The 17,203-nt window shown below is 35.8% G+C and overlaps 1 protein-coding gene across 1 annotated transcript in view; it reads right to left on the bottom strand.

Moving 5' to 3' along the window:
• The window catches only part of LOC133527756 (E3 ubiquitin-protein ligase RNF13), a 40,543-nt gene that overhangs the window by 15,373 nt on the left and 7,967 nt on the right, over window positions 1-17,203 (bottom strand). The window contains exons 3-7 of the mRNA XM_061864913.1: window positions 13,557-13,723; window positions 11,634-11,725; window positions 5,769-5,871; window positions 3,739-3,844; window positions 2,194-2,368 (exon numbers count right to left, since the gene is read on the bottom strand). Of these exons, the coding sequence (XP_061720897.1) occupies window positions 2,194-2,368; window positions 3,739-3,844; window positions 5,769-5,871; window positions 11,634-11,725; window positions 13,557-13,723 (643 nt within the window). The remainder of the gene's footprint in view (window positions 1-2,193; window positions 2,369-3,738; window positions 3,845-5,768; window positions 5,872-11,633; window positions 11,726-13,556; window positions 13,724-17,203) is intronic.

Raw genomic sequence — 17,203 nt, 5'->3', positions numbered from 1 at the left:
GTTGCGAGGGTTAAACAAATTTTTGCCACCGAGTGAAACACAGAATTTTTACCACGTTAAAACTGTAAAATATCAAACAGAATCACAGTAAATCAATTGAAAATTAATATTATTAAATATTTATCATTCAAAACCAACATTTAAGTCTTTTCTAAAGTCAGTTCCCAACATAAGGAAACAAATCAAAATTTGCATTTAATTTCTTTGCCCCACATGTGGATTAATTGCAACTTTCTCATCAATTTTTTAACAATCAAGGGAGCCTTTAGCCAGCCGGTGTGGTGAAAATAAACTTTCACAAGTCTATTAGTTGTAAAACAAAACCGTGTGAATTATACATTTCAAGAATTATTTCGCCTTATTCGCACGAGCACGGCTCTACATGTCTTTTGTTCTAGAATATAGAGAAACACAAGCGACGCTAATACTTAATTAAATAAAACGCAGTGAAATCTCCGTATGAAAGAAGTTTGAAAACTGACAACTAGCGGAAGCTTTATTTAAAGTCGATCAACGCGTCATTATGCACTGCAATAGGTTTACAGCACAGCAGTAAGATTCGTTAGCGATATGACTAGTTGCAACACTTTTGAGTGCTGAAATTAGTTATTCAGTGTTCACTGGAGGCCTACTATCGAGACAATCAACGAAACCAATCCAGTTAACCTATTATTAGCCTAGTCCATTCAAAAATATGAATTGCAATTGGCCCAAAGACTGCCTTCTTTATTGACCTAGTCTCGTGTTAAAGTGCTCCACACACTTTAAAACTTTTGAAATTGAAAAAAACAAATCGCATGCGCATCTCGATAAATGGTTACATTATATACTTAGTCAGCGATTTTTCGCAAGTTCTATGGCCCTATAATAGTAGTTTATGTGACTGTTACATAATGAAAGTCATTAAAACACAAGTGTGGGTTTAAGAAACGAACGAAGTTTCTTAAAAGAACTACACGAGTGTTTTAATGCCCAATTATGTAGAGTTACATACACTATTTTATTATTTACACACATATTATAAACTTTCTAGGATATATTCACAAACCCAATTTACAGCCAACATTGCGGAACTCGCGGATATGTGGCGGCGTCGGCGAAATATTATCATTATTGCTTATTTTAATCGAAAATTTTACTGTAGTTACTTTAAAAACAACAAAACAATCTCATTTTATACTTAAAAATATTTAAAAGATAAACCGCACGTCAAATGGTGGTAAACTTTTTCACGCATGTCACGCATTCGTAATTTTTATTTAAGTTCAGAAATAAATAGAGTCAGCGGCCTGTTTCCGTATCGTTCGATACAAACTAACATGCGAGATTTGTCAAAATTGTATGCAATTTACATTTCATGTCGAACTAAAATAAAAAGGCATCAACAAAAAGGATAAGAAATGTGTTGTAACATTGGCCATTATTTACGGATTCTTAAGGCATCATAGAAGGTTTATGATATGTATGTAGATAAAAGTACTTAATAAAATAGAGCAAGTAGAACTTTTACTCGCAAATTTTCTACTCGCTCTATTATTTTTGTATTAAAATATTCATGCTCATTATTCAGGTATTTGAGCAAATCAATGTAAAATGAGAAGTGTAACTTCGATTGTATGGCGGTGGCTAATTCTTGTGACTTACCCGAGGGCCACGGAACGCATATTTCAAGCGAGCACATTCCACGCTGACGACGACACCCATACATTAGAGTTTTCATTTCTCACGCTCTGAAAGTGGGTCATTGTTGTTCTATTAAATGTGCAGAAAGTGGCATTTTACTTTCTAAGTACGGTTTTTCAAATTGTTTCACAATAAGCAAATAAAAATTTGGTTGTAAATGGATATGTTGTACAATTTCCATTCTGATATTTAACTCCCCATTCTATAAATAACGATACTTTAACCTAAATTGTAGTCCTCTCAAGAAATACTATAAAAGTTTAAGCTTAGTCATGTTTTTTACATACACATTTATTTAACTTTCCTCGTATTTGAAATTAAAGGTAGAGTGTTTAACTCGGGTAAAAGGCACCATTTCCGTTTCGGACTATTGGCGCTCGAACGCAAATGAGTGCCTTTCACCCCTTGGTAAACAATGTATGTCAGTCGGCGTCAGCGTCGAACGTGCACGCTTGGAGCACGCAAGGCGTTTGGTGGCCTCGGCGTGAAGAGGCGAATTGAAGGATGTACCGTGTGCGCAGGGCAGCACGCGCAGACGCTCGCCCTCGACGTAGTCGTCGAGGCAGATGGCGCAGGTGTCGTAGGGGTCGCCCTTGCTGAACTTGCACGTGGGGATCTTGCGCAGCGCGCGCGCGGGCAGCCGCCGCCGCCGCGCGTGCCGACGGTCGCGGACGCACTTCGCTATCTGTGTACCGAACCACCCTTGTTACTACTTTGACTATAATTCTAAACACATTATAATGTTGACACTAGAAAAAAGGCAGCCAATTCGTAAAACGTAGCCATGAAGACTCGGTCACCTTACCCTAATTTTGATTTCGCGTATTTTGTACTGTAGACAAGGTTTGCCAGACTATACCTATTAAATAAAATTATTACAATAGTAACATGACAAATGATTTAAGGTTATACTCACACTAATTGTTTATTGCAAGTGAACAAAAAAATTGGCACATTGTGCTCATATGCGTCAGGATGGCTCGTGGACCTCAGCTAATTTCAACTAAATATTTATAATAATATTGTACCTTCTGTCTTCTATTTCTCATTTTATTATGGCGATTATAGTACAATGTAGGAGAGGCCGGAAAACCGCTTAAAGATGGACGAGTGAGTTTGGGGGCCGACAAGTTGGTGGAGGCCCTCAAATAATACGAGTCCATCTTTAGCGTCTCCAGCCGAGGCATTACATAGAGTTTTTCACGACTACTGCGAGGAAATAAGAAAACATTTGCATAACTATAAGTACTTTAATAGAAATTAATATTTATATTGGCGTGAAGACAATTGTTGAAAGAAAGCGATGTATTTTTGCCAGGAACATTTATATTTTCTTAACTATTTAGAAGTACTCATTTTTATAGTGTAGATACGTGTTTCTTGTATTTTTTAGTCAAACACAATTTACACTATCCAATTCAGTAAGTATTCTCCAATCCCGCCTATTTTTACTTTTTTTTTATCACTTTTCAGAGGCGTCGTTCTGTTGTTTGCTTCAAACCAACTCTAAACTTAGAAGTGTTTTTGCTAAAAAACCACAAACAGCTACATAAGTAAAAACGCCTCAAGCGTGAACTGGATGGTTTTGACGTTTCTTTTTTTTAAACAAGTAATTGGTCCTATAAATAACCTAATTTTATTTTAGAAGGAAAAAGTTGCGCCAAAAAAAGACCTTTTACCATCACCAATTACAGATGATGATAACAATGATCACGAATGACAGATGATGATAACAATGAAACATTGTAGTAGTGGTGGTTCAGGAGCTATTGCCTACTTTCCGAAATGTGGCGTGAAAAGGTCGTATGTTATGATTGGTGGAAGCCAAAGAAGCCTAAATGCAAGGCAAGGCATATTTCACACGGCGCTTGATACTTGATCGATAATATTACTGAGTACAGAATATTTACTAATTGATAAACAATGAGAATTCTGACCTTTATTATCAAACCGATTTTAGAGACCGAACCACGCTGTCCCTTGCTAACGCATGAGTAGTACCACGCGTTAGAGTGAAACACCACAGACCAAAGGTTGGGTACGATCCAGTCTTACCATTAACCCGATCATGATGAAGAGACAGATGGCGACGACGATGGCAAACGGCAGCAGCAGCTGTGTGTTGATGTCGAAGGGCGCGCCGTTCACCATAATGTAGTAGCTGCAAGTAACGAACAAACCAATCGAATAATGAGGGTGCTATTGACCAAATAGCGTTAACGGTCATATTAATAGTAACGTATGCGGAATGAAACTTGGACTAAGTTCAATGTCGTATTAAATAAAATAAAACATGGTTATTTTTATAAATATACATGTTTTTTAAATATGTATATATTTAACAACGTTAATGCAAGAGAAAGTTTACTCCAGTGTGAGATACTTAACGGCACTTTCGTGGTACTTTATCCATCGCTATCGAAACCATAATGTTGGCTTTTTTTCTTGTTCCAATTTTATCTTCCTTAGGAATACTTTTTTTAGGAAACTTCTTTTGATCAACATATTTCACATTATCGTCCGTCTCAACTACGTGTTGTGAAAAAAAAAAAATAGTTACCTTGCAGCGAATTTACATTTTAAGTGACATATTATATTATTGGCAACCCATATATCCCATAATGCATCAACAGCTGTTTTTTGAATTTTTTTACCAAATAATGCATTTTCAGAGCAATTTTTTACGTATTTTCGGTGACGTTTTCAAATCAATCGTTGGGTTATCCGCAGTAATGAGATCATTCGCAGTAATACGATGATAAGATTTCCATTTCGAGAGAAAAGAGTTTTCCAATAGCTTTGAAAAAAAAGGAAAATCTATAAACCTATTTTTTCATTGTGTCAATAACAACTAAGAAATCGTGGAGAATGGAACATATTTAGAAGTGGAAAAACTTTTTTATGGACGATCACGTATTATACTTGTGGTATAGTTTAAATTAAGTTAAGCTTTGACATAAGACAAAAACCTTATTATCTTATAATAACTTTCAGAAAAAAGGCCTAAAAAAATCCGCAGTAATACCCACATCTAACGGCGGCGGCTAACCATATTTAACGGCAGTTAAATATATTTTGAGTTTCAATTTTTTTACAAGCTGTTATTTAACTTGCCCTCTTAGTATGTATGTTAGTGTGGGTCAAACCTTGGAAGCTAAATTTGACCCACTTCCCGATTTCCGATTGGGCTGAAATTTTGCATACATACTCGTATGTAAATCGGATGACAATGCAATATGATGATATGAGCTGATCCGACGATGGGCACGAAGCAAAGCAAACTAATTATGTTTGGGGTTGTTAAAATTGTCGCAAAGAATATTACTTGTCTGTGGAAAGAAAGTACAGTCAGATATAAAAGCGTGTACTAAAAATGAAATTTTTGCCAAAAACTAGGTATTTACATTTTACATATTGAAAACTGTCCAAATATTACTTCGCATACGTTATTGCAACAAGTAAATTGACAGTCATGACGTCGGGGAATACTATTGGGATACTATTAGGCTGCAAAAAGGATAGGGTCAGATAAAATGATTAGGAAATGAAATACAAGTATTTGGCTAATATAAAAAAAAACGAAAATTATATTAAAACACAAAATATTGCTTTGCTAATCCGCGAAAAGATAACGTGCTAGTCAATCAGTGCTAACCCGTTATACTTACTTGCGTATTTTTACATGCAATTAATGTTTCCACCCTCTCACCGCATAAATAAATACGCAAATAAATATAACAAGCCATCACCGAAAGTACAAAACTCGACACGTGTTTCGTCTCTCTACGAGGCATCCTCAGGAGATGTTGATGGTCCGCAGTCCGACGACAGAATGGAATAATATTTTGTGTTTTCATTAATATGGATTTCCGCAAAGTAACGCCTAAGTCTATTCGTTATTTGAAAATTTGTATAACTCTTATTGTACAAAAGAGGTATCAATGTAAAAATACATAATTGCTTTTGGAATTCGGGCGAAAGAAATCAGGAATGAGGATCAAATAATAATATAGAATTGATATAAACTCGGCATGTATATGCCTGTAAGACATAAAGTATTAAAATTAAAATTCTGGGAAGCTGACCCGTAATTGTAGAGGTAGGACTCGCCGAGCGCGAGGCCGGCGATGTCGCTCACGAACACGGAGGGGATATCGATGCCCGCCGGGTGCTTCGTGGTCATAGTATCTGCGGCAAAAACGCCCTTCAGACCAATACAGCATTATTCTACAAGCCGAAAATGTATCCAGCTTCAATCATATTTTAAATTAGACATTCACGTGCCGGTTTGTCAGCCAAGTTCGCAGAAATACACCGGCCAGGGGCAATATAAAATCTCGGTTTTTTTTTTGTGCGTGACATACGTTCACACGTTTGCAATTCTGCATGACTACTTTTTATAAGAGATATATTACGGTTTCTTAATCATAAATATCAGATAATGGTAGTATCTAAGCCTATTTCCATTCTCAAGACCATAACGGGCATGTTAACCATAAATAAAGAAAGCAATTCAGCATTAGTTTGACTCATATAACAATCATAACAAGAAGCGTTGCCCGAGATAAAAGTGTAAGGTACCCTATTCCTCAGCAGTTTTGGGGAATAGGATACCTTCAGCGATTGATAATAAACATAGAACTAGCTCTGTAAAATGACCCCCACACACATTGTGCCGAAGCGCGCGGGGCGTCAACTTTGTGCCGCGGAGCTATTTAGTTCGCAAATGGCGGCCCGTTGTCATAGTCATAGTATTCAAATTAGATCTTTAACAAAAGAAATATGCCTTATTGTGCGGATAAATGATGTGCTAGTCGTTCCAACAAACACTGGAAAAAATATGGGATTACTTTTTAGGGTTCCGTAGCCAAATGGCATAAAACGGAACCCTTATAGTTTCGCCATGTCCGTCTGTCTGTCTGTCTGTCTGTCTGTCTGTCTGTCTGTCTGTCTGTCTGTCCGAGGCTTTGCTCCGTGGTCGTTAGTGCTAGAAAGCTGAAATTTGGCATGGATATATAAATCAATAAAGCCGACAAAGTCGTACAATAAAATCTAAAAATTTAATTTTTTTTAGGGTACCTCCCCTACACGTAAAGTGGGGGTGAATTTTTTTTTTCGCTTCAACCCTAGAGTGTGGGGTATCGTTGGAAAGGTCTTTCAAAACTAATAGGGGTTTTCAAAAAACATTTTTTGATAAAGTGAATATATTCGGAGATAATCGCTCCGAAAGAAAAAAAATATGTGTCCCCCCCCCTCTAACTTTTGAACCATAGGTCCAAAAAATATGAAAAAAATCGTGGAAGTAGAGCTTAAGAAAGACATTAAATGAAAACTATAGCGGACATGATCAGTTTAGCTGTTTTTGAGTTATCGCAAAAAGTTTTCCCTTCATAGTAAAAAGACTTACTTTAATTAGGTACTGATTATGCAAATTTGCCTATTTGTTTAACTCGGGTGAAAGGTACCGTTTCATCCCTTGGTTAACAATTTACTATACTTTAAGCTCCAGTTTAGCTTATTGTGACGGAAGAGTAACTACGGAACCCTACACTGAGCGTGGCCCGACATGCTCTTGGCCGGTTTTTACGTATAGTTTAGCTAGCTATATTATTTTGATTTCTCTTGATCACAACAGGCTTTATATGGGGATGACGTTATGCATTTTAAACAACTATTGATATTAAGAAGCTTTCATTTTTAATTTGTTCAGGTTGTTGATTTAATAATTTAAATTTGTGATAGTAAAAACGAATAGCCGTTGTAGGTGGTGGTTTTTTATGTGTACTTTCTTACAAAATCCCGGTATCTCGCTGTTATTTATAACTGTTCGTTAAATTCGCGGACGGCTAGACCGATTTGGCTAATTTTGGTATTGGAATATTTTTAGGTCCAGGGACGGTTTGAACGATGCAAAAATATGGAAAGAATGCGAGGAAAATAGTAAAAAAAATAATGATATTTTCCAATACAAACTGTTCCTATGACGACGTGTTCAATACGAATTTCTGCATGTTTGCTTTGATCAAGATGAAAATCGATATCTGAGGATCCTAGAGGACCTTTATAATGAATATGAGGCCAAAAATGAAACAAACGCCCGCCATCTTGGATTTCTGCATTTTGGCTCTGATCGAGTTGAAAATCGATATCTAAGGATCCGAGAGGCTTATTATTATGAATTTCAGGTCAAACTTGGCAAAAACGCCCGACATCTTAAATTTCTCCGTTTTTGCTTTTATATGATGAATGATGATCATGATAAGAGCAAAAATGGAGATATTAAAGATGTCGGGCGTTTCATTAAGATGAAGGGCGCTTTTACCAAATATGACTTCAGAATCATAATGCATGAGCCGTTCGGATCCTCAGATATCGATTTTCACCTTGAGCGGGTGAAAAAATTCTACAATTCAATCCGCGATATTTTTTAAAATTTTGATCTCAAATTCATAATAAAAGGCCTCTTGGATCCTCAGATATCTGTTTTTATCTTGATCAGAGCAAAATCCAAAATCCCAAATGCCAGCTGTATTTTTCCAATTTTGAACTATCAAATGTACATTAATTTACATCTGTGTGTCCTATAATATGAACGACACAATGTATTAATTGGTTCGAAGGCTTAATTGCCTTTAAACACGTGCGATAAACGAACAAATAATAAACCTTTAAAATTAAATAATAAATTAAGATACAAAAATATTGCATTTAATACTAGTCTATTTTGCATGAAACCGTCTACCTAGAAATGGTTCCCATTGACATGTATTTTCAAGTGACCTACAGCCAATCACAGCGCCTCATTTTACAATAGACCAATCGTAGTTCGGGTGGTTTAAACTGACTAATCGTGGTCAAATGAAGTTTCGTCGAAGAAAACAAGACCAGAGGGCCTACCGCGAACCACGTTCGACGTGCTGCCTCCCTGTCATACTTACGTACGAATTTGTAAGTGCGACAGAGAGGCAACACGTCGAACGTGGTTCGCGGTAGGCCCTCTGAACTTTGACGAGTTGCAATTGGTCCGTTATTAGTATTGGGGCCACTTTTAAGCTGATATTTTGTTTCATGTTAGTCTTCTATGTTTTTTCGTTCGCTGGGTACCTTACATTGTATGCGATTACAAATTACTTTTACTCAAAAAAATGTTTTCGATCATCTTCGTTTCTCAAATCAGGTTAAAAAAAGAACGAATTTTAAGTTGATCTTAACATATCAAGTTTGACTTTTCATTTTAAGTAAATAAATCGGCCAAGAGAATGTCGGGCCATGCTCAGTGTAGGGTTCCATAGTTACTCTTCCGTCGCAATAAGCTAAACTGGAGCTTAAAGTATAGTAGATTGTTAACCAAGGGATGAAACGGTACCTTTCACCCGAGTTAAACAAATTGGCAAATTTGCATAATTAGTACCTAATTAAAGTAATAACGTTTAACTGTGGATGACGTACATATGTTTACCATGAAGGGGAAAGTTTTTGCGATAACTCAAAAACAGCTAAACTGATCATGTCCGCTATAGTTTTCATTTAATATCTTTCTAAAGTTCTACTTCCACGATTTTTTGGATCTATGGTTCAAAAGTTAGAGGGGGGGGGACACTTTTTGTTTTTACTTTCGGAGCGATTATCTCTGCATATATTCACTTTATCAAAAAATGTTTGTAGAAGACCCCTATTAGTTTTGAAATACCTTTCCAACGATACCCCACACTGTAGGGTTGGAGCAAAAAAAAAAATCACCCCCACTTTACGTGTAGCCTAAAAAATATAAAATTTTTAGATTTTACTGTACGAATTTGTCGGCTTTATTGATTTATATGTCCATGCCAAATTAAATCTTTCGAGCACTAACGACCACGGAGCAAAGCCGCGGACAGACAGACAGACAAGGCGAAACTATAAGGGTTCCTAGTTGACTACAGAACCCTAAAAAAGGGATTTATTAAAAAATATGAACATTTTAGGGCAAAAACAAAATTTTGTCAGGTGGTAAGTTCGATGATGTATTTCACGTCGAATGATTTATTTTAAATGTTACATTTATAATAAATGTATGAAAAATAAAATATAGAAATAAATATTATCCTCCTCAGGAGCACGGGCTTACCCATAAGACTAATTAGTTCAATGCAGTTTAAAATTTTCACAATTGGAACATAGTTACATTTCTTTTGATTCATTTCATTTGAAAACAAAATAAACTCAACCTTATTCCCAACACTATTGATTTCAAATTCATTTTTTTTGTACATATGGTGGGCCGCTGTTGATTATTACTCTTGTTTACTGAAAGAGTAGTAAAATATTACATTTACTCATCTTTGCCTATCGAGAAGTAGTTGAGTCATTTTGATTCTAAATTAAAGTAATCTTAATTGCAAGTAGTTGTAACTACATGTAATCAACTACAAATAATTCAACTATGTACATGTAAACTAATTTGTAGTTAAAATTACACAAGTAATTGATTATGCCCAACACGATTCCCCAGTATTATAATATTTGGGTGATATCATTGGCAACGCGAACCGCGAACTGATGCCAGATAAACAATCATTAGTATGATTGTGTATTGCTCGATGTGATAAAAAAAAACTGCTCACATTAACGTATTATCGAGGCTTGTGGAGGTACGTATAGGTACCTACACTTGTTTATAAATACAATACTAGCTTGTACCCTTCTGACGACGATTTAATATTAACGTAATCTGTAGTCGCTTTGGAAAACATAATGAGTCAACATGCGATATGGAAGTTTAGTGGCCTCGAATAATATGACAACAATACATGAGGTACTGCGCTACTACGCTCAGGTATTGGATGCATAGCGTTTAGTGCGAATCAGTGGCAGACTAACGACGTAAGGATGAAACGCAGAACGGAGATGGGGGGCGGGGATTATATTATGTAATACGGCGGTATTGGCACACTCGCATCGCATAAAAATATGTACCGAATTTAGTAAAAATAGTTAATCTAAAATAAGAATATCTACTTGTATATTTAACCGTGATAAACTTGTAACTCGTACCAAAGAGAATTTGAAATAGAGGTGGATTGTCGAAGAAAACTTTGTTGTCACAGTAAATTTACTGCCATCTTTCGACACATGATTAAAATATTTTCATTAAGGAAACTGTAAGTATAGTTTTAAAGAAACTTCCAGTGTTATATATAACTATAAAATACTGTTTGTTTCTTAAATAATTAAATAAAACATTTAGAACGCCATTTGACTTTGGTCCTGATTCTTTCACTGATATGTGTTAAATTTGTTAAATATAAAAAAAGTGGCGCCATATTGATCTATTAACTATATGTTGGTAGACTAGTATCCTCAACGCAAGCCTTGATGACGTATAACAGTTAGAATTATATGTTATGGCACAGTCGGGTTCATAAATAGGTGTGTATACATTTCTTCACCCTAGCCAATGCGAAAAGGTGAAAAAATGTACATGAACACGACTATACATTCTAATAATCATAAAATGCTTTGTTTTATAGTTTAAGTACGCTAGCTGAGATTGTACTCACCTTAAAATAGACTAAATGGCTTTTGTACTGAATTACTGCCGGAACACTGTAGAAGTAACCGCGGTTTAAAATAAATGATTGAAAAAAGAAAAAGTATTTGTCAGCCAGCCTTCGAGACGGCATACTGTTTAGCCAACCTCTCGCCTCGACAACGCTACTATCTCTGTGTTTCAATGTAACGTCCCGAGCACAAGCGATAAAGAGAGCATTCCTCATTACTCTCATTACTAATGCCTTTATCCTTCTCGTACACAATTATATTAATTTGATATTCGGTTTAATATAAAGCCGAGACAACCAACGTTCAGCCCTACCGCTTAACAATGAAGATTTGAAAGTGATAAACCTTTTGCTTTTTAATGATTACACAATATAAACGAAAAGGTGCAGGGATGAATAGGAGCGACTCACCGAGTTCACTGGAGTTGACGTTGTGCACGATAGCGCAGTCGTATCCTGCCGCTTGCGCATTGCGGATTTTCACCTCGAAGGTACAGTTATACCTGGATAATCATGACGGAATATGTAATAACGTGTTTATCAAATCTTCAACTCGAAATGGAACTATAAATACAGTATTTTTGGTTATCTTGTCGTAAAACCACTTATGACTTTATTCATAAACATTTGTCAAATTTAACAAGCCGTTGATAATCGTTTGTCCCTCTTAGTCATTTTGACTTTTTTTTTGTTGGAAAGTGATAAAGAGTTTTATGAGTAAGGGGGTTTGTAGCTATTGGGTATGTAGTATATACCAGTCGACACAAATGCTCACATGCGTGTAAATAAATAAATATTATAGGACATTATTATTATTACGCAAATTCCCTACTAAGTCCCACAGTAAGCTCAATAAGGCACCATTATTTATGTATTTACTATTTTTGCTCACTAATTTAATTTGTAATTGGTTGTTGTGTTTTTTCTCATGTACGTGAATAATTGTTATTCTTTTAAGAAATAAAATCTTCAAACGGAAAACACCCATGGCTGAGAAACAAATATTCGTGCTCATCACATCACACAAATAAATGGGCTTATCAGGATTCGAACCAGGCACCATCGGGTACTCGTACATCACAGTACAGTACAGTTACAGTTTTGACGACCGGTTTGGCCTAGTGGGTAGTGACCCTGCCTACGAAGCTGATGGTCCCGGGTTCAAATCCTGGTAAGGGCATTTATTCGTGTGATGAGCATGGATATTTGTTCCTGAGTCATGGGTGTTTTCTATGTATTTATAAATATTTATATATTATATATATCGTTGTCCAAGTACCCTCAACACAAGCCTTATTGAGCTTACTGTGGGACTTAGTCAATTTGTGTGATAATGTCGTATAATATTTATTTATTTATTATTTATCATTATATGCAAACATTGATGCAAGTATAATTAACTGGATTCACAATCAGCCGAAAAAAATGGCCCCACAAAAGTAATGCTCGAACGGCTTGAGCATGAGTTTTGCTCCCAGTCTCGTTTCGGCCGTCGACATCGACAACTGTCAAACATGACGAAATGTTCTGTGAAAAAATGCGCTTATAATAGCAAAACAACAAGAAAAAGGATGGCATATATTTTTTTCAGTGAGTTCTATTGATATTTTAATAGCACTAATGTGAATTCTTCGTAATTTTATGGTATTTAATAATTCATTTTGTTGATACAGATTAACGGTTGTCACGAAAAAAAAAGAAAAAAAAAAAATATATATATATATTATATTTCCGATTTGATATTTTTATTTAAAGACAATAATATTAAAATAATTTGTATACATAAAGCGACTCCATTCACTCGCTATTCATTTTATATTAAGTTTATGCAATGATCAACTTACGAAAACGTCATTTAAGCATAAAGTATTCAATGTTTTGAAATGTCCGTTTGCAAATTTGACACTTGAACTGTATTGCATTAAGTTTACTTTTGTATGAAATACTTATCTTGACTAAAATTATAAAGAAGCGTTATTAGCATCTACCAGAGCGCATTGCCTAATGTCAGTTTGCTCCATATATTTTGACATATTTCTTTCGCATTTGGCGTCCTCTTCATTTAATACGTCAATGTCAATGTATGGAAATAGTTTTGTTAACTTATTCGTTTTTCCTGAAGACCACCATTTGCTAATTGTAAGTTGAACTCTCGTAGTAATTATTAGGTCGATTAGTTGGACCGAAGTCGTTAAGAATTCGGTAGAAGCGTTGGTAAAAGTGAGAATCGGGATTTGGTACTATTGGTGTTAGATTAAAAATTAAAAGCGGGAAAGAGGTCATTTAAATTACGCCGGAAGATGCAGTACGAATGTAGGTTATGTAGTGAGTCACCTGGCTATGAGCACGATCCACTTGTCGGTGAAGTTGTCGGCGGCCGGCGGGCGCGCCAGAGGCGTGCAGCCGTCGGCCGGTTCGGCGCGCACCAGCAGCCCCCGCAACCCGTCATCCGGTAGCTTCGCGCCGAACGCCGCTGGCTGGTCGCTGAATTCGTCCACTATCTGTGACAATCAAAACGTAATAAATACACAGGGTCAGTTGCATTAAACCGCCTCGCCTGTCACCGTTAAAGCGTTTGCTCAATCTAACTGTTGAGTGATCTTGATCTGTCTGCTACCACTTTGTGGAATAAAGGGTAAATTGAATTATTAAAATTAACGTACGAAGTTCTTCCTATGGGCCAGGGAGGGAAGATAAAATCTATATCAAACATATTGCTATGCTTATGGTTCCGTACCAAAAAGGTAAAAAGGAACCCTTATGTTGCGCCCATCGCCTCGCTAAATATCTCGAAAAATACTTACGTTGTCGATTTGAAATATAATTTAAAATAGTTAATATGAATAAAGCTAACCCAGACAGTGAAAGTGTTCTATTTTATTTTATAATAAATTAAGTCTAGTTACTAATTCAAGTGGGGTATTATTTGAAGGGTCTCGAGTACATGAGACATTCAAAACATTTTTTCTTACTGTGAAATAAATTTGATTTATGAAAGAAAACACAATAAAATCCATTTCTCCCTTATCTCCGAAGTTTACCAAAGAAAAATATTTGAATTAGTACGAGAGAAGTATACCACGTGATCGTTCATACAAAAAGAGAAAACCTTATTCCACTTCATAATATTTTCCATTCTCCATGATTTTTTAGTATGTTATTGACACAATGAAAACGTAGGTTTATAAGTTTTCCTTTTTATTAAAATTTGCAAAACAAAGAAGAATTTAAGCGAATCGTATAAACCTAGAATATATTATGCTGAAGCGGACGTAATCAAAATGAAAGTGATTTATTAAGATTTGGTGAGTGAGTGAGTGGAAAACGTTTGCTTCCAAAATGGAATTTCATAGAATAAATACCGTTATTTCGCATAAATATTACAGGAAAAATTTAATTACACCTGTATCTTAATATATTTTTTTTAATTATCAAAAACTACCTTTACGTGTGTTTATTATACTTAAAATTCGATGAATTTAAGTTAAATCACCTTCTTGCAAACAAAATAAGAATTGTCGAAATAGGTTCACATGATAAAGAATTATCCATGAAAAACCAACACACACATTACATTAGGTCGTGCAAATTACTGAGCCGATTTTCCAATAGCTGACGCTGTACCAGTAACGGAATATGTATTGAAAAAGCTCTTAGTGAATTTTTGACTTCCAAAAACGGTCCAAATGACTGGAGGCTTATCTGACACGCGTGACACGGCGTATCACTGATAGTTCTCCTTCCTCCATAAATATAGCCCGCTTGCAGCTTTGAATACAATCTAATAACTACACTACATAATACCCACTAATAAAAAAGAAGTTTTGACTGATCACTAAAACTTTGATTGGCTAAAATAAAATGATATATGTCAAAAAGCTTGCTGAGGTGGAGACCCTAGTATTTGAAAGGTAGAGGATACCAATTTTGTACCATTTGGCGTTGCAGCTCTAGGTCCATGCACCATCGCACACAATTTTTTTTTCAGAATTCGCGAAGCGTCTGGTTGACGAAACTGGTGACCGAAGAGCTGGCGGCTTCCTTGCACGACGTATCAGTATTACGATAACAACAAGGAAATGCCGCTAGCATCCTCGGTACAATGCCTATTTTAGATTTAAATAAGCTATAGTAATCCTCTGTGTATTGTGAAGGTTGGGAACCTTCACAGTCTTTTGGTAGGTAACTGGCAACGATTATGTATTTGAATTCAGAAATAGAGAAAATTAATGCAGTTTATGCCGAAATACAAAGTTATATTACTTGTAAGTCGGTTATAAACAAAGGCATATAGATTGAAATAATAAACAAAACCGGCCAAGAGCATGTCGGGCCACGCTCAGTGTAGGGTTCCGTAGTTACTCTTCCGTCACAATAAGCTAAACTGGAGCTTGAAGTATAGTAAATTGTTAACCAAGGGATGAAACGGTACCTTTCACCCGCGTTAAACAAATAAGCAAATTTGCATAATCAGTACCTAATTAAAGGAAGTCTTTTTACTATGAAGGGAAAACTTTTTGCGATAACTCAAAGACAGCTAAACTGATCATGTCCGCTATAGTTTTTATTTAATGTTTTTCTTAAGCTCTACTTCCACGATTTTTTTCATATTTTTTGGACCTATGGTTCAAAAGTTAGAGGGGGGGGACACATTTTTTTTTCTTTCGGAGCGATTATCTCCGAATATATTCACTTTATCAAAAAATGTTTCTTGAAAACCCCTATTAGTTTTGAAAGACCTTTCCAACGATACCCCACACTCTAGGGTTGAAGCGAAAAATAAATTCACCCCCAATTTACGTGTAGGGGAGGTACCCTAAAAAAAAATTAAATTTTTAGATTTTATTGTACGACTTTGTCGGCTTTATTGATTTATATATCCATGCCAAATTTCAGCTTTCTAGCACTAACGACCACGGAGCAAAGCCTCGGACAGACAGACAGACAGACAGACGGACATGGCGAAACTATAAGGGTTCCGTTTTATGCCATTTGGCTACGGAACCCTAAAAACGGCTACTAGCTTGGTGGTGGTAATGGACGGTACCGAAGAAACTACGGAAAAAATAATTGATAGTGTCGAAATGAACAACTAGTTATTATTTGAAAGATGCTGATAACAAGAACATGCTTGTAAATTCTAAATTACGTTCTCAAAACGCGATTTTCGAAATTCGCTATATTAAAAAGCACTTAAAATAACCACTTGTGTGGAACTCAGCACTGATAAGAAACAAAAATATTTGACGTATGGACGAATATTAACGTGTGGACAATTGTTGTAAGAAAGCGATGTATTTTTGACAGGAACATTTATATTTTCTTCACTAGAAGAACTCATTTTTAGGGTTCCTTAGCCAAATGGCAAAAAACGGAACCCTTATAGAATCGTCATGTCCGTCTGTCCGTTTATGTCACAGCCACTTTTTTCCGAAACTATAAGAAGTATACTGTTCAAACTTTGTAATTAGATGTATTCTATGAACCGCACTAAGATTTTCACACAAAAATAGAAATAAAAACAATAAATTTTGGGGGTTCCCCATATTTAGAACTGAAAGTCAAAAAAACATTTTTCATCAAACCCATACGTGTGGGGATATGGATAGATCTTCAAAAATGATATTGAGGTTTCTAATATAATTTTTTTTTAAACTGAATAGTTTGCGCGAGTGATACTTCCAAAGTGGTAAAATGTGTCCCCCCCCCCCCCACTGTAACTTCTAAAATAAGAGAATGATAAACCTAAAAAAATATATGATGTACATTACCATGCAAACTTCCACCGAAAATTGGTTTGAACGAGATCTTGTATGTAGTTTTTTTTTAATACGTCATAAATGGTAAGGAACCCTTCATGGGCGATGGTTTTGACGTTTCTTTTTTTTACAAGTAGTTGGTCCTATAAATAACCTAATTTTATTTTTGAAGGAAAAAGTTGCGCCAAATAAGATCTTTTCCTCGCATCAATGATGATAGCA

This window comes from Cydia pomonella, chromosome 1 (genome assembly GCF_033807575.1).
Source record: "Cydia pomonella isolate Wapato2018A chromosome 1, ilCydPomo1, whole genome shotgun sequence".
Lineage (NCBI taxonomy): Eukaryota > Metazoa > Arthropoda > Insecta > Lepidoptera > Tortricidae > Cydia > Cydia pomonella.
This window is presented reverse-complemented; position numbering and strand designations above follow the sequence as displayed.